Raw genomic sequence first — 13,675 nt, forward strand, 5'->3', positions numbered from 1 at the left:
TATTGTCAAAAGAGATCTTACGATGGTTCCCAAGTCGCCATTTTAAACTTAAAATGTTCAACTTCTTTTTGCTGAACATCTGCCTCAGTCATGGTCTTTTTAAAAACACTCGCACACTATACATAACACCCAGAAACATACACACTGGCACATGCATACACAGAAACCCACTCGGTGTGTGAAAATAAAGCTTTACAAATGGTCTCCTTTTGCTCAGTCACATTCTGCTGGTTCATAGAACCACACATGCATGTCAGCTTATGCCACCATCTTGTCGTCATCATCGAGTCAGAGCAGTGAAATGTGAGATGCAGGAGAACCAGAAGAGAAAAATCTACAACGAGGATGGAACATTGCAGCCGTGATGATTAATGTGCTGCTGAGCTCGGATACTGTGTGTGCTACTATAGCAATGTATCAGCTGTGAGTTACAGTTTATGGTTAAGGTGAAGAAAGCAATACCAAGATGTCTGCGGTGCCCAAAAACACACATGAGGTAAATGTCCATGTTAATTCATTATTCTACCCCGACAACATGTAAGAGATGATAACATTTAAATAGAAGAAATATAGTTCAACCTTTTTCTATTTTACATTTTTGTCATGTTATACAAGTAATAGCTGATTGTTTCATATACATTTTTGCTTTGCTCTTCCTTTATAAGTGCAAATGTTTACAGGCTCAAATATTTAGTTATATACATCAAGCACCGTTGGTGAAACAGCTTCGGCAGCAATATTTCCTTTTTTTCAGCAATTTTGTTCATTTAATTTGGCACTCAACGGCTAAATGAAGTATTTCACTACCATCATCTCTTCTGTCTTTGCATATCTCTTTACTATTGATCTAAACCGAGTCTGCTCCACCATGCAACTGTGATCAAACACAGCACCTCCGTCTAATCGAAGCATTATTGCTGAAAACAAAACTTTCCAACATACGACGCGGACGTCTCTGTGTCCTTCATCATGTCCTTCACCGTCTCTGGTTTATGACAGGAAGACACACAGAAGAGATGGAGGTCAAGGCCCCAGCGCTGACCCCTGATCAGCTTCCCACAGTATTTACACTTTTCTCCAAACTACACACAACATGCTTCCCTCTTCTTCACCCACTGCCATCACCAGTTTGTCTGCTATTAGACTTCTAATTCAGAGCTACTAAAGGAAAATAACAAACGCAACACAAACACAAATGTATTTTCTGTGTTTTTGTGATGAAATATTGTTAAAATCCACCTTTTTGTGTGATACTGCATCTTAAATCAAACGTTCACCCTGAGTAGGCTCGGAATGTGGCTCTTAAATGTGGTTTCCTCACTAACAAACAGCACAATCGCCATGCGTGACTTTGAGTTTCCCAAGCACTGAGAGTGTTTGATCCTAAAAGGACTTTGGGTGGATAAGTTCAGGGTTAATTAAAGGAGCTTCCAGGCTGTTGGACAGTTTCTACATAATCATTATTATTAATATTTATTATTATTATTATTATTAATAATAATAATTGTTCCCATAGCCATGATCACACACCAATGTGCCTTCTTTGTTAATTTTGCAATAAATATTAAATAGTTACGTTATGGTAATTTTTACAGATGAAAGGTTGTCATGATACACACTGTGCTGTGTTTTAAGGCAGACTTTTCCATTTGATTCAGACTTCTGGCTTTAGGTAAGTCACACCTTATGGGACCACAGATTAAGAACATGACACTCAAGTCAGAATTTGTTTTTAAGAGGGACGCAAGATTGTCAATATTCATAGATTCCATATACTTAAGTTATTTCGGTCATTTTTGCCAATTTGTTATGACATATTTATCATATTTATGGCTTTACATTTGCTTTGCCTGCGGTTTGACTTATGACACAGATACAAAGCGAGCCCTGGATCTGTGTATAAGGCAGTAAAACGCTCTCTGAATTGACATCTTCTTAGACGTGGTGGTGCTGATAAAGACTAATGTCATTATCATACACAGACGATGCATTAAGGGAAAACATGTCGGGTGAATAAGTCATGCTATTCCTCCAAGTAGCCTGCAGCATTGGCCTTCTCCATCACTTACAGTCAAATCAAGAACATCAACCTCCTGCGCCATCTTAACAACAACCCATTAGTTCACCGTCTGTTCTACAGAGCTGAAAGAAGACCTCCTCCCCCATTAGGGCAGTGACGTTTGCATGTAACAGCAGATTTGCACGGACAACAGAGAGAATAAAGGTATGAATGTGTAAATGTTATGGGTTCATGTAAACATGGTGCTGTTGTATTTATAGGTGTATTGCGTTGGGGTGGTACTTTAGCAGGATGCAGTGGAGCCTCCTGCCCTCAGAAGGAGGATGGGTCAAGATCTCCTTGCACCAGAGGAAGATAGAGGAGGAGGGGGAGGGGGAGGAGGAGGAGGAGAGGATGAAGACTTGTCACTGTCTCTCTGATCACCTTCATCAGAGGACACAGTCGCGGCAGAGTTACTGTGAGAACAAAGACAGAGAGAGACACGAATGAGAGGAGAAGGAGAAGGCTTTGGGCTTTTCTGGTGTTAGGGTTTTTGTATGCGTCTGTGTGTGTGCGTGTGTGTGTGTGTACCTGTCTCCACTCTGCGTGATGAGTCTCCTGCATGTCTCCATTTGAACATCCAGGCCTCTCTTCATAGAGCACATCTCCATGTACTCGTGCAGGTGCCGGTTCATGTCACTCTTAGCTGTGGCCAACTCCAGCTGCAGGCGATAAACATATAGACAAATAGAAAGAGAAATTCATGACTGAGGCATTCTTTAAAAGCAACATAATGACTGATTAGAATATTACAAAACTGTGTGATACATCAAATTTGAAGGTGTAACAGCATGTAATCATAACGATGCACAGAACGTGAGAAAGCTATACATCTGGGATTTCAACACAATCGAAGAACATAAATAAATAAATAAATGATGTAAGATACAACAGAGAATAAAACATTACAAGCCTCACCTCAATCTGATCTATTGTCTCCTGGTATTCCTTCTCTCGCGATTTGAAGAGACACTCGGTGTCATTAATCACCTTTTCCAGACAGTCCTCCTAACGAGACAGAGATTGGAGAGGGCTATTGTGATCATAATAATAATAATAATGATAATAACTATAATAATCAATGTGCTAAGTATCACACTGAGACAGTAGGTAAAATAACACTGCTTCTGAAAGAAACCTGACTTTGGCTCAGATTACACTGAATGCAGAATGTTCTAATTTCACACAGCCGGTGACTGAAAACAAATATGTCCTGTACATGCTTTTTTCCGAAACAAACACAATGTATACAATTCTGAGCAGGCACAGCATTCGTTTGAGTATGTGTGTGTGTGTGTTTGTCCCGAAATGTCCCTGAAACAGTAGAGCATTGAAGGTCAGACTGAGCTGTAAGGGAATCAGACGGTCAGAGCCTGAAGCAAAGACCAGACTGAGCTCCATTAGTCTGAGCCAAAACAATACATTCAATAGTTCTACACCAAAGTGCAAACCAAGGTGGGGATGAACCTGTGACCTCATCACACTGGCACCTTCACAGTTAACATTTAGGTCTTGTTGTTGATATGAGCCCTTTATCAGGCTCTGACTTCAGGGCCCCTGTGAGCTCTGGGGCCCCTGTGAGCTCTGGGGCCCCTGTGAGCTCTGGGGCCCCTGTGTCTGTGCCTCATTAGCACTATGCCACACCTGCAGAAATCATGGGGTACACTCTCCTCCATCATTCAGGTTTCCTACAGCCCTCAACTGCATTCTCCAGCATTGATTTCCAAATGAATGCATAGCTTAGTTATTATTATTTTTCGCACTTTACAGACATTTTTGCCACTACAAAGACTCTATTGGCCTGTTAGGTGGCTGAAATAGGGAAGTGGTAAAGAGCCTGTTTAACCTGATTTATCCTGAACCTCTACTTTACATCTGATATACAATAAAGCGATTATCATACAATTACATTAAATACAGCTTTTATTATGTATTATGTCATTGAATACGTGCTTTGTGAAAGTGCCACGCCCGCATCAAGAGAGATGCCCGTGCCTAGATAGCCACGCCCACATCAGCACAGATACACCCTGCCCCCTTGTGATGAAATCACTGGCGGGTAACAGGTGAGGCCTTGAGGGCTGCGAGTGACACCCAGGGACTGAACAGCCCTGACAACCACTAACAAGTAGCGTTGTCATGACAAACTTTACTCCTTGTCAACGGATTGGAAGAATGGATCCAGCTGCTCTCGTGGCTGTGGCTGTACATCCGCAAAGGAGATGAAGGAAATGCAAGTGAATGCTGTCAGCCGCTACACAGAACAGTTGGAATGAAATTATAACAGCTCATGAATTGCAAATATCAACATAGCAAAGTTACAGTACAGCAGCATGGAGCTTTCTGAAATGATTATGGCATTTGTACTATGTGAAGTTTATGGTGGATAAAAGCAAGGCATCATTATTAGGCATTAAATATATAACATAATGCATAATGTGTATTTGTTGCACAGTTGATAAACCAGCAATAGGCAGTGTAACACATAGACACACATGAACATAAACACATGCTTTTCTGCAATATCTTTTCCAGTATGAAAAATGATTGTTGTATGGACATGAATAGCACAAGAGTGATACTGTACAATGCTAAGTAACAACGCTTGAATAACAAATGTGTCGGCACTAGTTCAGTAACCTACAGAATGTAAACACTGCAGCGACAAAAACAGAGCGCAGTGTCTGATGCAACAGACGGAAAATATTTTTGGTGGAAGCAAACGCAACTCTGATCAAATCAGTAGAGGAAATACATGAGGAGGGACATGAGGAGGGACACGCCCCAAATAGTATAGACACGCCCCAAACTGTAAAGACACACCCCAAACTGTATAGACACGCCCCAAACCGCATAGACACGCCCCAAATAGTATAGACACGCCCAAACTGTATAGACACGCCCCAAATAGTAAAGACACGCCCCAAACAGTATAGACACGCCCCAAACAGTATAGACACGGCACATTAGGAGATGCAATCAGGCCAGATGTGCCTGCCTCAGGATAGACACACCCAAACCAAGACAGACATGCCCACATCCAGAGAGACTGTCACTCATGACATCATAGGCTCACAAGCATCAACACATATGCAGCTGTCTAAAAAATGAGTCTGGCTAGAAAGACTGAAATGCAGTCAACAGAAAGCTGATTAAGATGAAAACAAACTTGATAAGTAACAGGGAAGCTTACAGTGGAATACTGGACGGGAGGTTTAACAGGCTTATAAATCCAAGGTCCAAGACACAGGAAGGAAGGCAACAAAGGTCAAACAAAAGAGACAGGGAGGAAAAGAGGAAGTTAGAAACACCAGAGCAAAGAGGCGACTGATGATCTGCCAGAGATGAAGGGGAACCGGTTTATAGAGAAAACCTACAGGGCTGATGATGAAATGGAGAGCAGGTGAGTGTTTCAGCTGACCAGGATACATACAGTTTATATATAAAAAGAAGTTGAATATAATACAGAGTGTGTGTGTTTGCATGTGTTGGGGTTTTGGTTGTTTGGATGATTTAGGGCAGATTTTGGTTCATTGCAGTTTGTAATCTTTACTGTCTACTTTATAAAGCCACATTTACACTTACAGTTTAGAAAACAGCAGCAGAGTCTAACCAGAGTCTAAATTTAAATGTTCAGCTTAAACTCAATGATAAACCTGCCCATCCACAGCAATAAACAACATATGAGCGGTACATAGGAACTGAACTGAGAAGCAACATGTACATTAAGATAATCAAAATAGATGTAGAATAAAGTAGATGATAGTTTATAGCAGGATGGGATCAGCAAATCAATTCATTAATCCAAACAAGCTTGCATTGAGAGTGAATCTGTACATATTCTGGATGAAATACATTTAGAATTACATAAAATAATATGTGCACAGACTTCAGGTGCAAACTAACTACATCCTCCAAATGGCCTTTAAGTTAAATCAACAACTTTATGAGAGCAAACATGCCGACATGCTGCAGTGTTTATGGACTGTGATGCATTGAATTGTATCACTGTTACTGCTGAGATCAGAACCAAGAAGTCACACTGGCAGAGATGTGTGTTGCTTACCTCTCCAGGGGGGTGAGTGGGATCAGGAGGCAGGGTGCATCCTGGGAAATCCTCCCAAAGCAGCAGCGTCTCTTCTGTCTCCTCCCAGGCCAGACTGTCACAGTCGTCCTCAAACTCACATTCACGCCTGCATGAAACACACAGACACCAGAATATTTAGTGTCATTTCAGGACTGGGGCCCTCTGACATACATTTGTCACATATCAAAATCAGACTGCTTACAATTGGTTCAGCATCCTCTGCATCTCCTCATTGATTTGATTGGCTGATGAGCCGCAGTGCTCGTCGTCTTTGCCCACTCCGCCGTCGCTTTCGGACGTGCTGACAGGTTCGTCACACTCGCTCCCATTAAAAGACAGAGGGGTTTGTTTTCGGCGGCCGTTAGGGACCTGAGTATTCAGTCAGAGACACAGAATCAGAATGAAGAGATCAGACAAACACAATGACTTGAACTCTTTCTTACACAGACCCAGACATCAGAGCATCACTCGGTCAGTTCCAGCCTGTACCTGGTACATCTGGATCACATCCTCACAGTTCCTCTGCTGGGCGACGTCACAGAGGCGAGCGGTGATATCTATCCTGCGACAGATGTCCATGTCCACCTTCATGGCCTTCTCTTGAATTTTACTGTCCAAATCTGACAAATTCTGCCAAGAGAATGGACCGAAGCAGAGGCTGTTATATTCATTTATAAAGTGGTGTCATTCTCTCATGATTTCATTTCACAACATGAGTTTAGTTGTAAAATGACATTCTTTTGTGATCTGATAAATAAGTAGTTGAATTTGAGTTTGTTCATGTTTTTGACTCTGCATGTGTAGAATGATAATAATGTGCTCACATTGCTCATGAGGCCTTTGAAGAGAACCAGCTCTGCCTTCAGCTGCTGGACTCTGAGAGCCAGTTCGTCCTGACAGCCTTCACTCTCCTGCAGGTCCTGCACACATACAAACAACGTGAAGATTCAAACACCGTGGCCACAGACTTTTCCTGTTTACAGATTACAGCAACCGGAGGTAATCAAAAAAATAAAAGCCTTTATTGACAAAGTACACCAAAACATCATAAAGCCTGAATGCAAGCTCTGGATTTGTGCAGTAATTGTCTCCCTGATGATTTATTCATATGAGCTGCAGCATTGGCCGGGACCTTTTAAGTCAAGATTGGCGCTTTACTGCTTGTGGTCTCCTGCTGAGGTGTTACTGCCTGTGAAACAGGGTCAGGTGCAGATTCCCGGCAATGGTGCACATGTACTCAAACACACAACACACACACACACACACAGGAAATCAACAATACAGTACATGCTCATGCACAGTATGCAGCAGGAAGCACAAATATGGTCATACATTTACAGGTGGCAGATCCAAAATTGTTATTTTTAAAGTTTTCTCTATCTTTTACATTGGAATGTGTCATGATCTTTGGCCAGTGGGCGGCGAGTGGTGAAGAAAATCCATTGCAAGCAAGCGCAGCTGCATCGCACGAGTCAAAACTTCAAGCAATGTAGTAGTGATTCATGCTGCGCAAAGGAAACGACATCACTGCCAGCAAAGTGTGACAGAGTTTACTGCTCACCACTGACACATATCACACAGCTAGACTGGCATTAAACTGCCTCATCTTTCCTGCTTTCATCCATTTTAGAAACAGTAAAATTTGACCATCATCACTGTAAATGACTGCAGGTGAGCAAGGACAATCCAGAATGCTCTGCTTGTATTAGCTCCAATTAGTTTAAACTTCTGCTTCACAGCCAGGCATTGATTTTGCTCGATTCTAATGACTCAGGCTGAAGTCAATTCTGTCAACAAGGTGAAAACCTGAAGACTAAAGCCCTCAGACATACTGCACTGCTGGTCCTGTCTAACTGCTGCCCAGTGCATGAAAGCAAACAAACACACTCACATACACACAATGGTGGATAAGTACTTGAATAAACAGAAAAGAAATACAAGTAAAAGTGTGCAGATTACGTTTTACTACATGCAAATAAATAGCAGTATATTTCCTCGAGTATCCAAAGTAAGTAAGTCTTGGGTGAACATTTGGGTTACATCTCAAGTTCGAGGGGATTGATGGTTTCAGATCAGTGTGAGAAGGAAAGAATGAGAAGAAGGAAGCTTCCAGAAAAGATGGAAAATGAACAAATATTGAAAACAACATAAAGAGAATAAAAATGTGACTATTTAACTATTGCAGTAAATGCAAGTAGAATGTTTCCCTATGACAGGAAAAGTAGAATCAGAAGAAGAAGCAGCATCTGCAAACATACAGTGCAGGACCAAGTTACCTCTTCTAGGTCTGTGATTTTCTGTTGCAGATCCACTCTCATGGTGTATTCCTCCTCCCATCTGTAAGACACAAGGTGAACATGGGAGAATAATCAGACACACAGATGGATAAAGAGCTTACAGGACAAACAGAGTGTGATGAGACCCCGTATACACCTGATCCATGCATGTGTCTTGAGCCAATGGATCTCACCTGGATTGGGATTATCCATCTAACCGCACCCAAAACATTTGGCAGATTGCAATTTCGTTGACTAAACCACTGAGAGACATTCTGCACATACATCTCTCTAAATTGCATGAGGCAAACAAACCGTTGCCAGACCAACCACAAATGGAGGCCATACATTCCCTAAGTCGTTGCCTCTGCATGCTGTACTCTGCTCTGGTGAACATGAATGACAGAAATGGAACGTTCCCCTCAGAGAAATCAAGCCAGCATCTTTATAAGAAAGAGGAACAACACAGGAAGCTGATAATCAATTGATAGATTTTGAATGTTGGTAAATGTGGATTGAAGTGCAGAAACATTCGACTAATTGCAGAAAGTGTAGCTGCAGGTATGATGTATGACCCAGTTACTATTCACATGAAATGCCAAATTCAAATGTGATCAGAGTGAGTGACTTTTCATGAATTATAAATATCTATGATGTCACTCTAATGACTGGCTCATAAACATGAAGTCTAATCCTTTTAAAAGCCCAAGCACAAAGCATGTTGGTGTTATGTGATGTCAGACTTTTTGACTTATGGCCCCACACAGTCCCGGGGGAGACCCGCTCACTGCAGAGGCTCTTACATAAATGCTGTTTGAAAATGCAGAATGCTGCAGCAAATCTCAGTCTTTAAGGAATCCTAAATCACAGACAAACAGCCACAAAAACAGGGGCTGTTGTTGTCATGGAGAGCATTGGTCGGATTTGTAAGGGGAGAGCAAGGTGAGAGCTGAGCAGTGCTCCTTCTGTAAGACAACCCCCCCCTCCACACACACACACACACACACCCACCCCAAGCAGCTTGCAGTGCATGCTGCATTGCAGATACAATGTGGAGTGTGGAGCGGGATGCGCAGTAGAGGAGAAGTCGTCAGAAAGAGCAAAAGAGTGAGAGGAGGTGTGTGTGGGAGTGAGGGAGGGCAGAGAGGGAAGGGAGGAGTGAGGGACAGGAGGGACAGGGAAAGAGAGAAGTAGTCCTTGAAAGAAACAACAAATGTGAAATGGCGAGAAGAGCTGGAGCTGAATAAAAAGCTTCTAAATAAGCTGCATGCGGACGCGTGTGTGTTTCGTCTCCATGATGCTCCAGCCAACACAAGTTGCAGATCACAAGACCAAATGGCTCACTGGGTAACAGATGTGTTGATAAACTGGGAACTGTTAGACATTCACACAGTTAATGGCCAAGAACTGGTGAGGTTCACTTTTAATTATCTGATCGAGTTTTAGTTTAGGGAACAGGTCACTCACACACACACACACACACACACACCTACACACACACGCACACACAACACACAACTGGGCAGCCATGTAATGTAAACATTTCTGAATTTCCTCTTCGTCTATTTCATAAGCAACAGTCACAGTATATGTCTATCACACAGACACACACTCTTGGGGCAGACGCTGTTGTCCCTCTGCCTAGTGGACAAAGACTTGACTGTCCTGGGGCTCTGCTGTGGACAATGAATGACTGCTCAGCTGGACATAATATGAAGGAATGCAGTGATGTCCATTGCGTGTCCTAAGGGTTACAGGCCTCAAACCAATGTCATGAGAGAAGATACTTGTGGAAATCAAATTAACAACAGCATTTGCAAGAGATGAACAGTTTTCTTTCACATATCAAAGTGAAAAACACCACAAAGGAGAATCTACATGTTAAGTCAACATGCCAAAACAAACACAACTATCTCCCTAAACTGATGAATATTCAGACTTGAATTGATGGTGTCATCAGGTGAACCATTCTGTTGATGGTCTATTCTGTCTTGCTCAGTTTGAGATGTTGCATGTGAAGTACTTTTACATGTATGCAGGCTTCATCGTTGTGAAACTATGGAATTCTGGAAAAGCTAAGCAGACAATAGCTTCACTTCACAAACCAAGCAGGACTATAGAATGTACTTTCAATATAATGCAGGGAGTAACTATTACACAAGTCATGAGTGAATCACTGAGGTTCAAAGGAGGCTATTGTGGTCTATACAGTCTCTACGAGTCTTTGACCTTCATTCTTCTTTATATTTAGCCAGCGGTGTGTTAATATTTGGTGTATTTCTAGCAGCAGCACCTGCCACTGTGGTCGGACAGAAGTTTGGCTGTAGGGTCAGGCTGGAGGTGATGCATGGAGAGGCTTTGTGCTGACTGAGCTCCTGCAGGAGGCAGCTGGTCTACAGCTGCTTTACTGCTCTGCTCAGGAAACTTCAGCCCAATTTAATTCTAGGTCATTGCTCACTACGTTTCACAGTGACTCCATAACAACAACACAATGTTTATTTCAAGTATAACAAATGGGTTTCACCCTGTTTACCTGCGCTTATACTCGTCCCTCTCCCTCTTCACTTTAGCCAGGACATTGTACAGGGCCCTTATCTCAGGGGTGATGGTGTCAATCTGGACCCCGACTCCGTCCGGGTGCATCCAGGACACACCGGGGCTGGTCAGACGCTCTGCCACAGGGCCAAATTTGCGGGTGTGGTTGTAGGACCAGATAGTCCCTGGGAGAAAGCGTGGAGGAGGGTTGGTGGAGGTTCCTGTTCCGATGCTGGAGTTTGTGACAGTTTTGTAGGCTGATCCGCCTCCAGGAGAGTCCACACACGGGGAGGACTGGCTGATGGTAATCACCGGGTAATTGGAGTGGGGATAAGGGTTTTCAGGTTTGATGCCAGGTGAAGGTTGGAACGTTGTTGTGAGTGGAGGAGTGAACAGAGTTGTGGGCCTCCTGGCCGAGTTGTTGGTGTTGTGGAAAGGGAGGGACCCCGGCCTGAGAGGTATCGTCCCCACAAACCCGGTTTGGACACCTGTCTCCTGCGTGTGTGCCCTGCTCTCGCAGCATCCACCCTGACAGCCTTTGTTGGCATCCAACGCCTGTTGCAGCTGCTTCTCTAAAATCTTGTTTCTGCGCTCTAATTCATGCACTTTAGCCAAGAAGCATCTGAATCTCAGGTTGAGGGTTTTGAGGACACTGATGTTGGATCCCAGGTCGTTTCTGAGGGCCATGGCTGCAGGGGGAGGCGGCACGGCGCGGGGATGGTAGTGGCTCTGGTTGTGATGAAGGTAAGGTGAGGCTGAGAAAAAGTCAGGCCCCTGCAGATCAGGCCCCGATCCGAGCTGCTCGCCCAGCAGGAAAGACGTCGGGTCCGGTCCACCGAAAATAGCTTCGGGCAGGAGGCCTGAGGGGGAGTCCGGGTTGCTGTGTGTCTGGTTCTGCTGCTGATGCTGTTGGAGATGCGTGTTGGCCTCCAACAAAGGATTCATGCTATGGTATGGAAAACTAAAGCGCTGCAGATCTGGCATGAACACGGACGGGAATTGTCTTGCTATAACAAAATACAATATCTGACTAAGTGATATGTAGCCGGAAAGCGTATAAGACAGACGCGCGTATTTACCTGATTATAGAACAAAAGCAGAATCTAAACTGACAGGCTCTAACATCGGCTGGGTGGGTTAGTGCTCAGTAACGGTCCGCAACAAAACATCCAAAGCGACAACAAAAGGGCAGTGAGACCCGAAACAAATGCTGCAACACTGGATACGCGCCTTGGTTAGATGCTCCGCCAAATCAATAGAATTAAAAATGAGGCAAAAAAACAATTATATGAAGCTCTGTTGAACAATGCAGAAATCCAGTGTCATCGCCTCAGCGAAGTTCCTTGTGTGGCAACGAGATGCGACCGCAGGCAGGAGCAAGTGCAGCTGGATTGGAGCGCTCTGCTACCGTAAACACGCTGCTAGAGGCGCAGTGCTCCCTGAAGTGTGTTATGCCTGCAAACACAAGCTCAGCAAGGCTCCGAATCTCTCCTCCCTATACTAACTATTGTGTTTAACGATTATAGAATTATAGAATTACATCAAACTATGTCTTCAAATGCGCAACAGTTCAGTTTGAAAACACATTATGATCTATCCATCTATCTATCTATCTCAAACTAAAGACATAATAGACAATCAACAGAATGGTTCATCTGATGACATCATCAATTCCGGTCTGAATATTTATTTAACATCAGGATGGTTTTTTCACATGTTTGCCTGCAAATGCATGCAGAATAATACAAACAGACATATATGTGCATATATAGTATTTATGGTGCAGCTGGTTCTGTGAGGTTCTGGTCCATAGATCCCAAAGCCAAGTGACGTAAAAAAAAGTGTAAACCTCCACCTGCTCTATGGCCAGAGACACAGGGCGCCTCTCCATCCATTGCCCTAATGAGGCAAGAAGCCTGTAAACCACTTAACTGTGGCAGTAAAGTTGTTTTGCTGCTCCTCCATGTTAGAGAACAACAGGAATGACAAACACTGCTGACCACCACGGTCCCCATTCACCAACCAAGAGAAGAGAAGAGAAGAGAAGAGAAGAGAAGAGAAGAGAAGAGAAGAGAAGAGAAGAGAAGAGAAGAGAAGAGAAGAGAAGCACTCTTCCATATACTAATGGGTGCAGAGGCCTGCCAATAGAGGGCGCCATTGTGCTGTAGAGATGAAGTCGTCTAAGGTCAATGATCAGATTTATTGTAGCTACTAAATATCTGTGAATCAAGCTGCTGGAAAAGCAGAGTGGTAAAGTGTCTGTATAACCCACAGCAGCATCGTGCAGATGGGCCTAGGGGCTTGTAACTGTGTGAATCTGTGTGTAACTGTGTGTAACTGTGTGTAACTGTGTGTAACTGTTATTCTCTTTCTACCAGTAATACTTTGTGTGTATGAGTGTGTTGTGTGTACGTGCAGATTCTTGTATCCCTGTGTCAGGCGATGTCAGATCTGTCCAGACAGATGAGGCAGGTGGTGAGCAGAGAGGCGGTAGCACAGGCCGACAGACACAGGCCGACAGAGGGAGAGCTTGCTGGATTATCACCTGTCACACATGGCTGCCGGGCTCACTCATGATATAACAACGTGCCTGTGTGTGTGTGTGTGTGTGTGGGTGTGTGGCTGTGTGGCTGTGTGTGTGTGTGTGTGTGTGTGTGTGTGTGTGTGTGTGTGTGTGTGTGTGCCCCTCTGCAGCATCTAGTGAGATATTTCTCCTGG

General features: G+C 43.6%; 1 protein-coding gene across 1 annotated transcript; it reads right to left on the reverse strand.

The window, feature by feature from the left end:
- Positions 1-1,577: 1,577 nt before the first annotated feature.
- On the reverse strand, positions 1,578-12,326 carry LOC143004021 (non-homologous end joining factor IFFO1-like). The gene is made up of 9 exons (XM_076154861.1): positions 10,956-12,326; positions 8,423-8,483; positions 6,971-7,066; positions 6,636-6,776; positions 6,349-6,515; positions 6,126-6,252; positions 2,978-3,067; positions 2,591-2,721; positions 1,578-2,475 (listed from the first exon to the last, which is right to left on the reverse strand). The coding sequence occupies exons 1-9, from the start codon at positions 11,939-11,941 to the stop codon at positions 2,349-2,351; spliced, it is 1,926 nt and encodes a 641-aa protein (XP_076010976.1). The 5' UTR covers positions 11,942-12,326; the 3' UTR covers positions 1,578-2,348.
- Positions 12,327-13,675: the final 1,349 nt, after the last annotated feature.

This window comes from Genypterus blacodes, unplaced genomic scaffold, assembly GCF_046128005.1.
Source record: "Genypterus blacodes isolate CSIRO-AG114 ecotype Tasmania unplaced genomic scaffold, CSIRO-AGI_Gbla_v1 ptg000063l_1, whole genome shotgun sequence".
NCBI lineage: Eukaryota > Metazoa > Chordata > Actinopteri > Ophidiiformes > Ophidiidae > Genypterus > Genypterus blacodes.